Source organism: Cryptomeria japonica, chromosome 5 (genome assembly GCF_030272615.1).
Source record: "Cryptomeria japonica chromosome 5, Sugi_1.0, whole genome shotgun sequence".
Lineage (NCBI taxonomy): Eukaryota > Viridiplantae > Streptophyta > Pinopsida > Cupressales > Cupressaceae > Cryptomeria > Cryptomeria japonica.
Window position 1 is genome coordinate 156,739,683 of NC_081409.1, and position 20,412 is coordinate 156,760,094.

Sequence of the window (20,412 nt, forward strand, 5' to 3'; positions counted from 1 at the left end):
TCATTTACTAATTGGCTTGATGACTTAGGTAGGTTAATTACCTTGTCCTACCCATAGGAGATAGAGTTTTCCAACAAGTAGCCAAATTCTTTAGCAATAAGAATGTACAAAGAGGGTGCAATAAGACACCCCTATTGGATGAAATGAAAAAGGCCAAAATCTTGAGACTATCTACCCATTGATGGTGATACACATAGAGGCACACACAAAGATCATATTGAACATTTGAATAAAAGTAGGTCCAAATCCCAAAGCCCAAAGCATGGAAATAATGAAGGTCCACTTAATGTGATCATAAAATTTACTTATATCCATACTCAAGAGCCCATTCCATGCCCTCCTAGAGAACAATAATGTTATTTAGGATGAATTTGGGTTTGATAAAGTTCATTTTCTTAGAAAAAGCTATTTGACAAAGCATATAGTGAATCTTAAGAGCTAAGGCCTTGGTGATGATTTTTTAAAAAGCAATGAGTAGTGTGATCGACTACAGTTGTAGATGTCTTCAAGGTCTTCAATCTTAGGTTAAATTTAATATTTCCTTTACTTATAAGCTTTCCTAAATATTTATTTATGAAAATTTTCAAGTTAAACATTATGAAGATTAGAGCCCACATAGGGCCATAAGGCTTTGCAAAATTCACAAGGGAAATCATTACATCCCTAAGCTTTATCATTTTCCATACAATTAACTTCTTCCTTGAGGACCTTGAGGGAAAGAAATTTATCACAAATATGGCATGGGATAACCTGAAATGTAGTCCTAAAGAGCATGCTCTCACTCAAAGGGAGGGCTCTTGAGCAATTTAGACATTCTCACAATGGTGAACAAAAGATTAGAGAATATTTGGTAAAGATCACTAGTTTGTTTCCTTAATCTTGTTGATGCCTTGGGAAGAATGATGACTCGTAGTGCAAGAATTTTTTTTTAGATGCATGGTCACCCACTTTTAACCAATGTAGTCTGGCTTCAATCTGAGAACCTCTTCCAAAAAATGATTATTTGCAATTTTCTTTTGTTGATGGAGTTATGCTACATAAACATGCGAGGTGGGAAAAAAAGGGTCCACAGCAATAGCTTAAGTGGCATGGTGAAGATCCGAGGTGGTGGCCTTGTATGACCACTGATGAAACATGGTCAATTGATGACCATAAATGCGAAAAAAGCACGAGGTGTACTAGATGGGCATGATTCCACCAAGCATCTCAAATCAAAGAATCTTTGATTATCAAATCAAATCTAAGAAACTCTTGAGAAACAAGCCCATGAAGATATTTATGATTAAGAATATTTTCGTGCAGTTTATTTTGTTGTGTACGTCATCTCCGATAGATTTTGGCAGTCAATATTCTTTGACTGTTCAGATTAGCTTGTTGAAAGCCATGACCATCATGTTGTTTAGGTGCGCAAAACTTATCCCAAATAGACAAATTCCATTTTTTGAGTGTCCAATTTCCTAGCCTAGAGAGATTTGCTAGAAAAAGAATCAAACTCCTCAAAATTCTTCGGGAAAGAGAGAAACGTAAACTTATAAATTAGAAGGGCCTTCAAAGCAGATTTCAAAAGAGTAATTATATACATCGTTAATTTCCTTAACACTTGTGCCTAATATTCCCGAGAAAACTTCAATAGACTACCCTATATGCAAACAACCTTTACAAAATAACTATTATAATGAGCGGGGTGTGTGCAAGGCAGGTGGTTGGGCTAACCAAGAAAGTTTGAACAGATAAAATTGACAACGATAATTTGAATTATCTCCCTGGTCCGCGTGGTCTAAATATTGGACAGAAATTTTATCACCCATACGATTAATCAACAAAACAGCTTATTCATATGTGGAAAGGACACATTTTCTCATGAATTGAATGGCAAAACCTATCAGATGATCTCCAAGTTGCAGAGATCTCCAATAAGATTAAACTTAATCTTTGTAAGCTACGTTGCAGACATGATGTTTGCCTGTGATACTATTCCGGGTTGAAACCATGAGACATGCACACTATATTAGTAGTGACAGCACGTGGGAAGCATGGGACACCAAAGCAAACAAGAAGGGGCAGGGGACAAGAGATGCTTTTTGCCAGGATTCCCTCTTTGTGTCTACCTGTGATCCCCAGTCATGGTGAGCTGTATAAATCATGTTAATAGGCAAGGAGAAAGCCAAGGCAGCAACATCATCACAATCAGATTCATTATCATCAGAGTAATCAATACACAACAGAATGAGTTTGAGCATTGCCATACCTTCTCTCTCTCGTCTCTCCTCTCTTGGGGTGGCCATGGCCCTGCACTCTCCTCGCAAGTATAAGCGTAATCAGTCAAAGAGTGTGCCCTCAAGCCCAAAAGGGCACCTAAGTCTCACAGACACACTTGTAGGTGAAGTGGAAAGATTGGAGGAGTCTTGTTCTTCTTCCTCATCTTTTGGAGCAGATTGGTTTGGCCAAGCATTGCAGATGGCGATCAATTGCTATTCCGATTTGTCAAACATGGAGATAGACATGGAAGGAGTTGGGAGCAAATGGATCAATGCACATCTGGATGACATACTCCACCTGCTTGAAGCTTGCAATTTGTTGACGGACAGCATTACAGAAATCAGAAAGCAGCACACTAATGTGCAGGTAGCCATTCGTGGCCTTGGCCGTGATCAGACTCCCTCTGCCCATGCCCTTGAAAGGGCACGCACCACACTCGCCATTTGGTTGAGTAAGAAGGACACACACACCCAGTTGGAGAAATGCATGTCCATTTTGAGGCGAATGGCAGAGAAACTCAACGTTGAGGATAAAGCAGGAGTAGCACAAGCTGCCATCAACATCAACCATGCAAAGGCCATCACCGTCATGGTTTTTTCTGCTCTTGTCACTGCTCTTTCCTTCAAGACATCCCACATAAGGATGCCATCTCTTTCTCTTCCTACCCATTTCACTTGTCTGCAACAGAAGGTAAAGCAGGCATTTGAGTTGAGGAAGAGGTCTTCATCAACATCAAGGTTCTTGCAGGAGTTAGAAGCAGCAGATATTGCACTGGGAGATCTCAACAATGTTCATAACCCCAAGTCCAAATTGCAGCTCCCATTTAATCTCTCTCCCTCCACCTTGGCACTCCATGACCTGGAGACTGCTCTTCCCCTCCTTGAACACAAAATCAACCAGTTATTCAAGTGTTTCATCTCTGCAAGAGTTGCACTCTTGAATACCCTTTCTTCCCTGTGAGCAGCCACTTACTGCCGAGGAATTTTCTTACAGGCTGCCAAATTTGCCTTTTAAAGAGCTTGGAGCCTCCAAAATACATGTAACATATATGTATATCAATACTACTACCATGATCAAGGTTGAATTGATCGTCTTCAATACAGAGAAATAAATATTCGTCAAAATTTTCCAGTGATTGTCTTTGATAATTATTACTTGGTTATTCATAGCTTCACCAATTTACTATTCCATTACATGTTTTCTAATATATACAATATTTTTAATTTCTGTATATGCTGTGTTTATGCTTTACAATGAATGCCAAGTAAGAAATATGAAATTCCAAAATTTTACGAGTAATAATTATGTTTATTAATATATACAATATTTTCAAAAAAATAAAAAATAAAATATTTTCCATCTGTATATGCCTTGTTTTCGCTTTCCAACGAATGCCAAGAGTATACTGTTTATGTGCACGTGTATCGATCTGCGAAATTTTTCTGAATATCAGTTATAAAGTTATTATTATTATAAATAATTAAAATGGTGGCTCAATATCCTTTAAAAATATACAATTTAATTAATGTTATAATTTTGAAGATAAGAGAATAAAATTATATTATGAAAATAAACTGCCTCTAATTACAAAAGCTTTTCAAATACTCATAGTCATATTTAACGAGTTTGAGCTGACTGGATTAAAGCATTGAGTTTTCATTGTAGAGATCCAAGTTTAAATTTCAAAGAGACATGTAATGTTGAATACTAAGTTGCGATTTTTGATCTTCCATAGATGGATTTTAGTGTGGAGGTGATTTCTAATAAGTAGATTTTTAAGTTGAGACTCTTGGTCTTCAATAGGTTTATTCTACTTTGATTGCTCAAAATGAGCTAACATTAGTATCATAATTGTGTTTGCAAGAGCTTGTATTGGTCTCATGTTGATGATTGTATGAGCAAAATATTTGGAAGTGATTAGCAATATAAAAAAATAGTCATATCCATCAAGATTGTAAAAATCGGAAACGTCCAAGGAAAATTCTAACAATACCGCTAACCCCTTAAATCATAAGGATTAAAGAACCAAATCAAACCAAACTCATATCTACCACATCATTTAAAAAGAAGAAATTAAGCACAATCATGATAAATTATTTGGTAGATATTTCTCAATTTTATAGGTACGAGCCTTGTTAAATCTATTGAAAGTTGTGCTTTTATGTAATATCACCTTTTTCTATGTCTTTCCCAAATATTGTTTTAGCATTCCCTTTATATGGCCTATTCTTGGCTTTTCTATGCAAACCTTGGGTGGGGACCTTATTAAGACGGAGCTACACATTTTTAACAAATTCAAACAAAATGGGGTTCTTTGGAATAAGATGGTGGAAGACAACTTAGCAACTTATGTTGAAGGAATGAAGGCTTACAACTCTACTTTGTTTGAGTAGTTTCCTAATCTTGGGATGAAGGTGAAGTTCAAGTGGGCAGTGTTAAGTTTACTGTGTCTATGGAAACCATTGCGGCTGCTATGGGTCTTGTGGTGGAAGGCACAACCTTCCCAAAGAAGCCATAGGGTAATTACAAGGAGGATTTCAAGTGTTTTATGAAGCCAATGGAGAATGTGGACCGGTTGCAAAGTGGTTTCAACCAGAATGACTTAACTAGAGTTTGGAAAGAAGCTACACTACTTTGCATGAAGTTCATCACCTTGGACAGGAGGTTTAAACATTTCCATTCATAGCTTTTCCCCATGCTCAACTATTTAAGGTACAAGTTGAAGATAATTTTCCCTATTGACTTTTTTCATCTATTTCTCAATCTGTTGTTGTGGCCAAATCCAAAAATGTTCTTCTCTTGAACTAGGGGCTTATCGTATAGATATACAATTTTCACTTGAATCTAACCTCCACTGGTGTATTGGATTGTATTCCCCCTAGCCACACTCTATGTGTTGAGCTTTCAGACATCTCGAATAGTAAAGACGCTAGTCCTAGTCCTAAAACCAAAGGGACCCCTACCTCGATTAACCCTAGCAAAATGGCTAAATCTGAGAACCCGGCCCCCACATTATTAAGTGCATTTTCGTAGGGCCAAAGGAAGATGATATTTACTCTGATGACTCTACTTTCTTATGGTGTATTGGGTTGGGGTGGACCCCAAAAAAAATTGTTAACAAAGTCGGTACCCCTTCTTTTCATTCCCCTCCCCCCTCACCTATGAAGTCACTCAGAAAGTGGGACTTCCTTACCTTTGCAGATAAATTTTATGAGCTCTGTGACATCTACAATAAGAAGGAAGCTATAATTTGTTGGCTTCTTGGTCAACTTAATGTGGCAAAAAATAAAATTAATAGATTGGAAGCCCTTGTCGAAGCAGATTCTAGAGCTTCTGGCTAGGCGATGGAAGATAAAGATTAGAGAGTTTGGGCTATGACCAATGATTTAGTTGATAAAAGCTTGATGAGTGAGAGGGAATGGAAGTGGAAATGAAGGGGCTTTGAGAGAAGATTGATCAGAAGGAGGATAGGAAGGAGATGGTGAAGGCTATTGAGGTTTTGTAGAATAGTTAGGTGTCACTTAAAACAAAAAATGGAGGAAGTAATGGCATAGAGCAATGAAATGTTCAAAAATAAGTTGACAACTCTATTGACCATTTAGGAAGAAATTGACAAGTGGTGGGCTTGAAAGAAGTCGCATCTAAATTCTTCACTTGCTTCTGGGTTAGAGATGTCAATGTCTAGAGTTAAAGTGACTCTGGAGTCCCCTTCTATTTCATTTCATAAAAGATCTAACAAGAGGCTCTCCTTCTCTAATAAGGTGAAAGCTATGAGCCAGGACTGGAAGATTGAGAAGACCCCCATTAGGGAGGCCATTAGTTCGTTCCTTTGATGGGGGTGGATCTATTTGTTTTTTTGCTTTTCTTGTCTATAGTCTAGTCTAGTATTTGGGTTTTTTTGTTCTTTTTTGACAGCTAGTACTCAGATTTTGGGCTCTCACTCCTCGTCAGTCCCATTTTCTTGTTTTTCTATATATGTAATGGTTTGGGCCTCTATTAGTTTATTCTAATTAGAATATTCAATTTTAGAAGGTAGAGAATACAAAGGTGAAGTAGAGAATCTATTATCCATTGTTTATTTTATTCTTAGGGAAACTAAGTGTTAAAAAACTTAGAGCTATTTGGAAATTAAAAGTTTTTATTACTATTTTGAATTTCATAGTTATAATTTATTTAATTAATTACTTTTTGTCAATTTGACATTATTTTTTAATAGAGTTCCCTAAGATATGATAAAATTAACATTCAAACTACTTTGAGTAATTATCAAAAATCATAAAAATTTTAATTTTTTTTTATTATGCTACACATTTCCTTATGACCATGTTAGATCACATTTCATTATTCATCATCAAAATAACATAGGTAGAACAATAAATTCATCTCTAATCATAGCTCATTAAAATTCTGAGTTAGATTATATAGATAGATTTTCCTATGAACATATTAAATCGCATTACATTATTGATCCCAGACTAAGAAAATTAGATTTGAGAAAATGAGTTATTACATTTATGAAAAAGATATGCAAATTTTGAATGGATCTATTTTATGAGCATGAAATCTCACTTAGCGAGGTGTGTTAAATGTTTCATGGTCAATGCCATATTAGTGCTTGATTTATATGTAGACTTATTTTGAATTATATTGAAACATTTGGTGAACATGTTGAAATGAAGAACCGAAAAAGATTTTGGAGGACAAGGATGATTAAGTCTACATGTTATTGAAGTTATATAGTTGTATTGTGTTACTCCTTTGGAGCTTTCAATGCTGTTTTCAGAAAGTTATATTTTCATAAGTTTATCATTTTCATAGATTCAAAAAAGATTCTATTGTAAAAACATTTTGTACAATTTAGATTCTTAAATTAATTTGTATTCTTACATATTGAGTATTTTATATTTTAAAAATTAATTTATTTATATTATAAATAATTATCACTAGTAAAGTCAATTTGTACATTTTGCGAGTCCATTTTATGATTCCATACCCTCCAAAACATTTTTAGAAATATAAAATGCTATCAACATAACCATTGCACCACCTTTTAATACAAGTGTTAATATATGTAATTATGATTTTTTATTGTTTTGGTTTCATATCAATTTGAAACTGAACCTTAGACTATAGAAGTTTTCCCTTTTAATTTTTGTTTGTGAATGCTAAACCAGATTTTCTGAATATTGAAGATTGAAGATTGAAGGATTATATAATTCAAAAAACAGCTCATACACATTTGAAGGGGAGACATTTTTTCAATCAAAGGAGAGACAAAACCTGGCATTTGATCTGGAAATTTAAGAAGATTCCATTAGAAAATATATAATAAATTTATTCTCTCAGAATAAGAAAAATAAATATAGTCGTCCTGCAGCCTAACTAAATAATTTTTTTCCTGTCTATATAATGAACTGAACAAATAGCTCATACTTATACTGGTTGGCCATATGGCTACTTAAAACCATGGGATGTATGTCTATAAGATTAGAGGTTTTCGCACTTGAAGGCATGGGACACCATGACAGACAATTAGAAAGCATGGGACACCATGATATTTACATTATGCACATTTTGAGAAATTTAATGCTTCTGCTCCAGATTCTCTCTGTCTACCTGCCATGACGAGTCATGGAAAGTTGTGTAAATCATGTTAATTGGCAGGCACAGAGACCAAGCACTAAATAATACAACATGGCGTTGCATGATACACAAATTTAATGTTTCTACCAGAGATTCTTTGTGTCTGCCTGCCGTGCCCAGGCATCGTAACTTATATAAGTCGTTTTAATAGGCACTGCCCAGTTATTTAAGTTTCCCTTCTCTCCAAGAGTTGCGCTCTTGAACATCCATTTCACTCACTGACCGGACACTTTAATCCCAAAATATTCTTGCCAAAATTGAGTGGTGCTGCAATGTAACATACATGTATGTATCGATAAGGTTAAATTGATCTTAAATAAAAGAATACAGAACACTAATAATCATTTTTATGTCATTTATCTTTAATAATCTTTACTTTCTTGTTTACAGATATATCGATTTATTGTTGCATTATTTCTGAAACATATATAATGATTTTTTTTTTGTTTTGATTGAGGTCCAGACCTGCGAGCATGACAGTCCAGCAAGGGCATGAAGCCAACAAGCTGCCAGCGCCCAGGGCATGATCCCGGCCTCATCTCTTATGATGTCCGAGCCTTGCACTCAGCAAGACTTGATGCCTCGTGGGCTCATTTGGAGCCATTCAGCTTTTCACTATTGCTAAGGAAATAATTTATCTGGGAAGACAACTTCTTTCCTTTCAATGGACTGTCCTAAAAACAGAGATATTTCCACGCTTGCAAAGCAGAAATTTTTTTAAAACGGTATAAATATATATATTATTCTAGAGGATAATTGTCTAAATGTTAAATTAGATTAATTAATGAAATGTAAGTAATTAAGTTCATACAAATGATGATAATAGTTTATAATCTGAGATTGATAATTAGATGATTCTTTTAAGAAAGTAAATATAAAGAAGATCGTGATGGTATCTTTAACATTTATATGATTTTTTTTTTCTTATTTTAAAAATTATATTTATTTATTACTAAAATAGTTTTAGGCATGCATTCTATAAGTGATCTTTTAGAGGTCAAGCCCGCAAATTTCTGTCAAATCTACAGTATTAAAACTGACCTTGTTCATTTATAAGTCTACTTTCTTCTTCTTTGCTGAATAATCCTTGTCTATCCAACTTCCTTCTTATATATGAAGGTTGACAATATTTACAAATATATCTTAGCCGAGCTCTTATTGTGTCAAAGAGAATGTTCTAAGATAACCTTATGGAATCTTACAAAACTTTGAACATTGAAGATAAGTGTGAAGGGTCCTAAAATTGATGTGTGCAGATTGTATACTATCAATTGCCCATTTAATGTTCTAAGAGAAAAGATGTTTGAGATATCTTTAGATAATTTCAATGAATGGTTGAATGTCTCAAATCAAAATTGGTGAAAAAATTTACAATTTGAAATAAAAGGGTTTGGTTAGCAAAATTTTAAACTTAAATTTAATAGCAAAAATAGTTAAAAAAAGTCAAAATAGTCAAAATTTCTTAACATTGATCCCAAGACCACATAAATAACTTCGGTTGAATAAACAATTAGATTTTGGTGGCTTATGGATATATGAAGATAGATGTATGGATAAATTTAATAAAACTGCATTAAAGGACAATGTTTAAGGGCCAAGGGAGATAGATAATGATTAAGGTAATAAGTGAAACTCCACATAAAATTACACAATCTAACAATGTACAACAAAATATTTTGTCAAAATAAATATAAAATGTTACTGAAAAAAACATTAAAAAAAATTAAATTTTGTCACAAAGTGGATTATACTTTGGTAGCATACATGCTCAAATTTGGTTTGTAGAAGGTTTTAATAAAGTGAATTTATCTTCAATAGCCAAAGAATCAAAGTAATTTTATTTAAGGACAACAATATATATGACATTTTAGATGAAATGTTGGATTTCGTTTATGTCATTAAAGTTATATCCCCTTTATTGGGGTATATTTTGTTAATGCTTTGAACAATTTGGGGTTGATTTATGAAAACAATTATGATCTACATACTCTCTCGATAGTGAGAATGTTTCAAGAGTGCCCCTATTGCCTAATGTGGCTGATTCGATAGTTGATAAGATAAAATGATATTCGTGAATAATCTAGCTATAAACCACTTTAATTTGATGCTTCAATTGTTATTCTTCAGCTACACATGATCCTTGTATTTGGCAAGTAGGCTCCTTGTACTTTTGATCTTGATCTTTCATTTTGTGTTAAATTTTGTATATTTTGTTGGTTTTCATTCCTAAATTTGCTATCTTTTGTTGTTGTTTCTCAACTATTTGTGAGGCTTCTATGATTGATTCAACATATGTGTAAGAGTTAGGTCATGTTCAAAAACCCATCCTTAATAATAAATAAATGCAAATATACAAAATTTACAATTACAATTACTTATAAGTATTAAAAAAGGTTGAGTTGTCAATGGGCCCTTGGTCTACTGGTGAAGTTGAATGGCTCCAAATGAGCCCACTAGGGATCAATTCTTGTTGAGTGCAAGGGTCCAACATCATAAGGGATGAGGCCGGGATCATGCCCCGGGCGAATTTGGCAGAATGGATGCCCCTCAGTCCTTGGCTCTTAGCTGAAGAGGTTCAACCTATTGGCTCGTCCTCCCATATCGGGTGACAAAAACTACTTTGTGAAGGCCCTCGATGGGTTGGCAACTCACAGGCTTCATGCCCTTGTTGGGTTGTCATGCTTGCAGGTCTGGACCTCCATAAAAAAAAAGACGAGTTAATTAATTATAGTTTTTATAACTCTCCTTAACTATTGATTTTACTTTATATTTTATTTAAAACAAAAATCATAATATATTTTGATGGAAATGAAGAACTTTTTCTTTTCTATTTTCTAAAATTATATTATTTTTTTTATATCATTGATTAATTTTTCAATTAGATAAATTAAATCCAAACTTGAAATATCCCCTAAAATAGTTTTTATAATCTCGTTAGGAGTGTCATGTCAAGGATGAGGTGAAGGCAGCTGATTAGGGATGTCACTCCCAAGTTAACACTTGTAATAGATACCATAGAAATATTGGTAAATGTATCAATACTATGTATACATCTTATGGTATAATTTTAAAGATGGATTGAATATTAAGTGGGTTTGATTTTGAAGAAAATTCCATGGTCAAGCACATTTGAGGGAGAACAATACTAGGATGGTTGTCCTTTTAAGAAGTATGAAAGCTTTACCCATATGAGAATCACCTAGATGTAATGAGTGCCAAGTGCACCATCAATACTCATTAGACATAGCTTCTTGTGAACCACTGAACATGAAATATGAGAATGAACTTGACACAAAAATTATTATTGAATCTTTGATAAAGAATCATATAATTGATACAACATAGAAAAATACCACCTATATGATCATGTATGGTCTAAAGAACTCAATAACAAATATTTTGCATGGCATGACACTTCTTGAATGTTTTATAAATGGGTTAGAAAGCTAAGTGGGCTTCATATTGTGGGAAACTAGATGGTTAACTACATTTGAGTCAAATAAGTATGTTTTATAAATGGGTTAGAAAGCTAAGTGGGCTTCATATTGGGGGAACTAGATGGTTAACTACATTTGAGTCAAATAAGTAATAAGATGGGTGACCTGCTAAGAAGTCTTGGCATTGTTCCGTTTTGAACATCACTTAAATATAGTGAGTGGTAAGAGAACCATTAATGCTCATGAGAGATGGGTTCCTGTGAATTACTATTCATGGAATATGGGTCAATAATTTGATGCAAATACAAAGTAATTAAATACTAATAAAACATATAAACGGACACATTGCAAAACACGTATACTACTTTTTGCTGGATAACCTAAACGAGGCTTATAATTAATTTTTTATAAGACACGGTTGTTAGAAATATTTTTAAATGTAGAAGCAAGCTAGATGGTCTTGATCTTCATGAATATTTCTTGTGTGCTTTGTCAAAATAGTATCACAGTGGATGATCCCTTAATAAGTTATGATGCTTTGCCTATACGAACATCCCTAAAAAACAAATGAATGATAAACTCATGTTCATGACTGAAGAATTTTTGTTAAAAATCATTTATGAAATTTAATTTAAAAATTAATTAAATCTCACATAATTGAATCCTAATAAAAACTCACAGAATTGACACGCCATTAAAAAAACCGCCACTTAATCGTGAATGAGCTAAGCAGATCTATAATTTAGGAAACAGCTTTATGTATATTTAGAGAGGACACATTTTTCATGAACGGAATGGTAAAATCTGTCATATCATCTCCAAATATCAGGGATTCGAAAAACAAATTTTGATTAAACTTAATCTTTGTAACCCACGATGCGGACATGATGTGTGCTTGTGATACTTTTCCGGGTTCAAACCATTAGACAGGCACACTAGGTTAGAAGCTGCAGCACATGGAAAGCAAGGAACACCAAAGCGAACAAGAAGGGGCGGGGGACAAGAGATGCTTTTGGCCAGGATTCTCTCTTTGTGTCTACATACGGTGAGTTGTATAAATCATGTTAATACGCAACCAAAAGCCAAACCAGGAACATCAGCACATTCAGAATCAGATCATCAGAGTAAGCAATACACAACAGGATGAGCATGAGCATTGCTTTACCTTCTTTCTCTCGTTTGTCCTCTCTTGGGTCAGCCATGGGGCTGCACTCTCCTCTCAAGTACAAGCATAGTCGGTCAAACAGTATGCCCTCAAGGCTGCAGGGACACCCAATTCTCGCAGACGCACTTGTAAGTGAGGTGGAAAGACTGGAGGAGTCTTGTTCTTCTTCCTTATCGTTTGGATCAGATTGGTTTGGAAAAGCATTGCAGATGGTGGTGAATTGCTATTCCAATTTGTCAAACGTACAGATAGACATGGAAGGTGTGGTGAGCAAATGGATGAATGCACATCTGGATGACATACTTCACCTCCTTGAGGCGTGCAATTTGTTGAGGGACATCATTACAGAAATCAGGAAGCAGCACACTAGTGTGCAGGCAGCCATTCGTGGCCTTGGCCCTGCTCTCACTCGCTCTGCGCATGCCGATGAAAGGGTACGCGCCTCCCTTGCCATTTGGCTCAGTAAGAAGAAGGACACACACACCCAGCTAGAGAAATGCATGTCCATTTTGAGGCGAATGGCAGAGAAGCTCAACGTTGAGGATAAAGCGGGATTAGCACAAGCTGCCATCGACATCAACCATGCCAAGGCCATCACCGTCATGATCTTCTCTGCCCTTGTCAATGCTCTTTCTTTCAAGACATCCCACATGAGGATACCATCTCTTCCTCTTCCTGCCCATTTCACTTCTCTGCAACACAAGCTCAAGGAGGCATTTGAGATGAGAAAGAGGTCATCATCATTATTATCAACGTCAGTGCACGAGTTAGAGGCAGCAGATATTGCACTGGGAAATCTCAACAATCTTCTTAACTCCAAGTCCAAATTGCAGCTTCAGCTTCATCTCTCTCCTTCCACGTTGGCACTCAATGACTTGGAGACTGCTCTTCCCCTCCTTGAAAACAAAATCAACCAGCTATTCAAGTTTCTCATCTCTGCCAGAGTTGCACTCTTGAACATCCTTTCTTCTTAGTGACCGGCCACTTACTCCCAGCGAATTCTTTCTGAGGTTGTCAAATTGGCCTCTTAAACAGTTTGGAGCCTCCAAAATACATGTACAATATATGTATATCAATAGTACTACCACGATCGAGGATGAACTGATTTTCCTCAATACAGAAAAATGATTTCTTTCACAATTTTCCTGTGTTTGTCTTTGAAATTCATTACATGGTATTTGATAGCTTCATCAATTTACTGTTCCATTGCTTCTTTAATTTCATGTCTTAATAAGATGCGTTTCTGCTTTACAATGAATGCCAACCAGAACACTTTAAATACCCAAATCCCACAAATAATACTGTTTACGTGTATGTATCCGCTTAGTTTCATCAAATGGACAAACTATGTGTATGCGTATCTATATGTGAAAATTTTCTGAATTTCACTCTAAAATTATCATCTATGTATATGGGGAATTTTTAAATAATAGAAGTGTGGGATTCAATATGTTTGAGCTTTAATATTAATGAAAATGGTATAGTTGAGCTAATGTGACTAGCAATTGTATCTTGGTGTACAATTGGTACGCAAAATAGGTCCAAAAGGTCAATTAAAGAAAAAATTGGTCTATTTTTGCATACATTTGTACAAATATATGATGTCAATGATTTGACATGATGTTGCTTTTGCAACAAAAGTATCAATAGGGAAGTATCGATAGGGAAGTGATAGCTTCAAATCAATTGGAATCCAGACATAATTGAAACAAAACTCCTTTGTTGATAGACTCATGTCATATTTACACTAGGGAAGAAGAGATAGAGATAGAAAAAGGAAGAGATAACGGATGGAATAGAGAAATGGATAGAAAGGAGAGGGAAATGGAGAGGGGCGGGAGAGATAATGAGAGAGAGGAGAGAGGGGTAGATAGATATGAAAGAGATACATATATAAAGAGGACAAGAATGGGAAAAGGAGAGATACAAGATAAAGATAGATGTAGGAAGTTATATAGAGAGAAGAAGAGAGACATAGAGAGATAGGGTAGAGAGAGATAAGGGGGATATGGAAGAAGAAATATGAAGATACAATGATAGAGAGACAAGTTGATAGATGTATAGGATAGGGAGATAAAGAGAGAGAGAGCTATAGATGGTGAGATGGAATAATAGAGAGATAAAGATATAAGGAGATGTAGAGAGAGAGTGAGAGGGAGAGATAAAGAGAAAGGCAAACAAAAAGAAGTACAAATAGAAAAATAGAGATGGGGAGAGAGAGAGAAAAATAGGGGGAGATAGATAGAATGAGAGAAAGAGGGAGAGATGGAGATATATGAGAAGAGAAAGAGAGATAGATAGATATATATCGTAGAAGAAAGGGAGAGTCAAATAGAGAGAGAGGGGTACACAAAAGAAGTGTGGAAGGTAAATAAGGGAAAACATTGGTCTATTTATTGAATACATTTGGGCATTACATGATGCCAATTAGCAGGCCATTTAGCGAGTGATGTACATTTATTTAGTATAGGAGGTCAATTGCTAGGCCATTTAGCAAGTGATGTTATTTGTGCAACAAAAGTCTAAATGGAAAAGTGATGACTTCAAATCAACTATGCATTCACTTATAAGGGTCCAAGCATGGTTGAAACAAAACCTCTAAATTAGGAAGATAATAAGAGTCCATTAATAATAGGCTCGTGTTATCTTATTTTATGTTTTCTTTTCTATTCTTTTGTCTCTTTACATCTTATTTCCCTCTCCTTTCTCTATTCTTCTATCATTTATTTCTATATCTATCTCTTTATATATTAAAAGGAATATTAATATTAATTAAAAAATAAACTCAATGTTAAAAATATATATATATTATAAATAAGAAATTAAATATATTAAAATTATTTAGGTAAAAAAATTCTTCTATATTAAAAGTTACAAGTAAAATCAAATTTACTTCGTTAAGAAAAAAATGAAACCTTTTAAAAAGGTAAAATATTTTTTTATGAAACATTTATTTTTAAATTTGATTTTAATATATATTACTATGTGTGAAATTTTTTTATAAAAAGAAAAATTTAATAAATAACATATAAATTAAAAATACATATATTTAGTTATTATTTTAATCAAAACCAAACTGTAAAATCCATTATAAATTGAAACAAAAAATAAAATTAATTTTTTTCAATTATATAAATTATTTTTATATAAATTGAAATTTTACTTTAAATTTTATTTTAAAATATTTTTTATATGTTTAAAATATGAAATAGAATAACAAACAAATTATAAAAGAAATATACTGACACATATGACATAATAATATATAAAAATAATTAATTGAAACAAAAAATAAAATTAATTTTTTTGAATTATATAAATTGAGCTTTTACTTTAAATTTTATTTTAAAATATTTTTTATATGTTTAAAATATAAAATAGAATAACAAACAAAATATAAAAGATATATAGTGACACATATGACATAATTATTTATAAAAATAAATACACTTGCATGCGGTTTTTTTTCGATATTTCACCCTAGAGCTAAGAACTAGTCAAGTAGACTCAAACCCAAGACCTTCCGTGTAGGAGGCTTGCAGCTAACCGCTACATTGTGGGGTCATCCCAATTTATTCTTTGCATGTTGTTGAGTGGGAGTTAGCTAGTTTTAGGGGAGTTTTTAATTGGTGTTTTAATAATTAAATATTATTGTTTAAATATTTTACAAGGATTTTTAATAGGAAATTAATATAATATTATTGATTTAATGTTTTTAGGAGATATTTTTCATGATTTTCAAATTAGGGTTTTGCTTCTTCTTTTTTGTGCATGTTTTCATGAAACTTAATTTATATTGTAGTTGAGTTTTGCATATATTCTCTGTAATGCCCCACCAGGAAACCCATAAGGGTTTAAGTTAAAAACACTCAAATAGAGTGTAAATATATATATTTTTTATAATAATAATTATGAACATTAATAATAAGTTACAACATTAAGATAATTAGGAGTCATCTAAAACTCAGATACCACAGCGGAAGGCTAAACGAACCTAAGGAGTTTCCCAATGTGATTACATAACCTTACACCTAACTCAACTTGCGTCAATTGATCCAATAAACTGGATGACTTAGTTATGAGATAATGCATTCGACATGGTCATATGAATGTTCAATGAATTGACATCTTAGAATTTTAGGAAGCGTTCATTTACTTTGGGTGGTTAGGAGGCCATCGTGAGGTTATTTACTCAATGCACTTTATTTCCTAATTTCATTAAGAGGCCTCCCAAAAGGTTCAATGTGATAAATATAACGAAGTTCATTCATTGGTTTTAAGATAACCACCCACATTTGATATCTTTCTTAAATATTAAAAGTATGGCTAATAAGATGAGATTCGTTCATTAGGGATTAAACTTCCATTAATAGAGTGGGGTTCCATCATTTGAATTCAAGCATAACCAACTAATGAGTCATAGTTCTTTTATGGAGGATAAGATGCAAGAAGCCATAGAGTTCATTCATTGAAGCTTTAATAGTGCTATTAGATGGACTCAATTCATTAAGGTGGATATGTATTAGGACACATGAGTTCATCCTTTAAATTAAAATATAGTTAGCAAGATGAAATTCATCATTACAGGATTAAAATGAAAGTTCATAGTGACGTTCTTCCATTAGGATTAAAATATAATTATCTTATTGCATGTCACTCTTTTTAGTAAATGAAGTTAATATGAAAGGATACATTTACCAAGATTAAGATATAAACAACTATACGAATACTTCCCTTTTCAGTTCAATTTTAGCAAACATACAGAGAATTCTTTTATAAGGGTTATAATTATGGATAAATAGTTGAGTTCACCCAATTATCAAGTTAATTTGGTAGGGATTATTTGTTAAGATTAAAACATAAATAACTAAACAAATTCATCCAATATAGTGAAGTATGATTAACCTGGTGATACTCATTTAAGAAGATAAAGAGGAAAATACCTAAATGAAGTTCATCCTTTAGATTTCAATGTAGAAATTACAACATTAATTCTAACTTTGTTACCCATTCACATTCATTCGATTTACCAACTTATATCAAGCTAAAACAATAATGGTCACCTAGAGAGATTCTTTCCACTATTACTACTTTTACTTAACATAAAGAAAATATTTTTTTTTTCCATAATCATAATTTACAATGTTTTATGAACCTGATTACTACATTTATCAAGATGTCTACTTTTGTGCACTTTGATCTAGTTTCATTAAATTCCCATCATACACTTATACAAGATAACAACCATACATGATAACTTCAAGTATGAAGTAAAAGAGACAAGGCATCGCATTAAACGGGTATGATCTCGGAGTTCACCCCTAAAGGGCTACATCTTCGGGTCTGCTCAACTGCAAGACCCTTCTGCCAATAGAATTTGTTTAGGGTTACATAAGTTACATGACATATACATTCCAGCCTTTTAGGTGAACACAACCATAATACAAACGACCACTTCGGTCAGTAAATACATCTCTACAAGTTTTCCAACCAAGTTTACATAAATGAGCATCACTCGTCTAGATATATTACTTAATCCTTAGATAAACATCATTGACATATTGGTCTAGAACTAAACACTAGTACCCCTCTCTAGCAACACAACTATACCCTATTCAAAAGAGACTATACTTTGAAAGGAGACTTTGAAATGAAAGAAAACGCTCCCGAATGATTTATAAATCTCTTGCATATATATATATGAAGCAAGTATACGTGAATCTTAATATATATCTAACCGAATAAAATTAACGTTTGAGCACTAAGGGTTAATTCACTGACATAATTTGTTACAAAGGGACCAAGAAGCCACATATAATTAATATTATATATTGATATAAGGATTACATAAAATAACATTTATGAAACACCCACATTTAACCATAGTTTATAATTAATAATTATTAATACCATTTATATAAATCAGAGTGTAGCAAAAGCATATACTACTATATGGGTTATCTAAATATCAATATTTTGAATTCCAAATATTATTTAATACTCAACTTAAATAATATTAAATAAATAAATAAGCAAAAGACTAAAATTAAATAATTAAAAACTCCATTTAAAATCATTATTTTTTTTTTCATTTACTAACATATCATTAATTTATTGTTTTTGCCCCCTTTTTTTTGAAAAAAAAAAAAACAATAAAAAAAAACTAATAAAAATAAAAAATAAAAAAAAATATTAAATTGGGGTTACCCACGTGGGCCCCCACGTGGGGCCCCCTTGGTAGCCCACACTACCATTGGTAGCGCTGCTACCAAATGGTAGCAGGCCGCTACCTCTGGTAGAGCTGGTAGCGCTGCTACCAACTGGTAGCAGTGCTACCTGTGGCAGCCCATTTCCTCCCAGCCATACGGGGGTTGAAATAAAACTTATTATTTTTATTTTTTTCTTTTTATTTTTTTTAAAAATAACAATAAGAGACCAAGAACAATCTACCAGAGTGTGCAGTCAAAATTTAACTTATTGAATATATATATTTTTTTCCTAAAAAAAATAGTATATGTAAGTATAACAAAAAAAATGAATAACTCACCAAAACACACAGTCTGAAAACATAGACTTAAAACATTTTCCAGCAAACCCCATTTTTTGAAAACAATCACAATCACAGCCATTTCTCTCCCTTTTTTTTTTGAATGACAAGGGTTTCAAAACAATAGTAGAAATTGTTGAATAACCCTCCCATTAAGCAAATCTTTGGCACAAGGAAGCTCTCTTCTCACACAAAGATCCAACAAAACTAATCTTTAACCATTTTCTACAATGAAACTTACTCATGGGCAAACAATGGAAAATCAGAAAAACCAAAGTTGCAAGGACAACATACAAGCCCCTTTTTTTTTTTTTTTTGGTTAAAAGAGATTCCTACCTCAACAAGCTTTCCTGGAAGGATTTTGATGATGAGCCCCCAAATCTGCTGCTCTAAAACTCCATCTTTGTCCAAAACCTCCAATCTCCCTTCCAAAACCATTTTTTTTCCCAAAAAAATGACCCAAGCAAAGAACCCCCAAAAACATTTCAAAAACTAGGTTAAAATGAGAAACCCCATTTTTTGACCTAATTTTCAATTTCGAATTTAGGCATTTATTTTTAAAATAAAAGAAAATGAAAAATGGAAATCATTCCTTTCCATTATTCAATACATCTTATTCACTTTTCTTATTTAAAATTAAAATGCTTCTATTTCTTATTTAATTCTAATTTTAATTTCTCCATATTACTTTAGCCAACATTTATATTTTGAACTATTTACAAGGGTAAGGTATTTAAATTCATTTAAATTTCCAAAAATCAATCCTGTATACTATATCAACTTAACAAGTAAAAAGAAAATAATTTCTTTTAAATAATAAAATTTACCCTTTCCCTTCCAAAATGCGAAAATGATTAATTTATTTCTATTTCCCAAATGACTTTAAATCTTTCCTTTCTAAAACGCATAACTCATTAAATTCATTATTTTAAAATTAGCTATTAAATTAACTCGCTTTAACATAATAAAGCGACCTTTTTAATAAATGACTAATCTCATGAAAGAAATCTATTTACTCTAATTTTCTCAACTACTAATGCATAAATGAACACATTAATTCAAGTTAACTACTTTAAGCTTGCTACAATTATAATTAAAGCGATCTCTTTAAATTAACGATTATTCATATAAAAGAAACTACCTATTTTAAATTTCTAAATTACTAATGCGTACATCTCCTCATTAAATTGAATTAAATACTTAGGATAACAAATTCCACTTACCTTGCACAAGGCATGCAAATCGAGGAGGTCCACCAAATCACACGACGCGCAACCCAATGAAAAGAAAGCCCCATCAACCACACACACAATGCTCACCTGACCATGGCAAGGCAAGACAAGAGTTTTATGACCCCCAAA

The 20,412-nt window shown here is 33.1% G+C and overlaps 2 protein-coding genes across 2 annotated transcripts; both read left to right on the top strand.

The window, feature by feature from the left end:
* The first annotated feature begins 1,958 nt into the window (after positions 1 to 1,958).
* LOC131067596 (protein BPS1, chloroplastic) lies at positions 1,959 to 3,383 on the top strand. The gene has a single exon (XM_058002668.2). It carries the CDS (start codon positions 2,227 to 2,229, stop codon positions 3,217 to 3,219), a length of 993 nt encoding a protein of 330 aa, XP_057858651.2. The 5' UTR covers positions 1,959 to 2,226; the 3' UTR covers positions 3,220 to 3,383.
* A 9,058-nt stretch (positions 3,384 to 12,441) lies between these two features.
* LOC131067597 (uncharacterized) lies at positions 12,442 to 13,584 on the top strand. Its single transcript, XM_058002669.2, has one exon. The coding sequence runs from the start codon at positions 12,483 to 12,485 to the stop codon at positions 13,476 to 13,478; it is 996 nt and encodes a 331-aa protein (XP_057858652.2). The 5' UTR covers positions 12,442 to 12,482; the 3' UTR covers positions 13,479 to 13,584.
* The last annotated feature ends 6,828 nt before the right edge of the window (positions 13,585 to 20,412 follow it).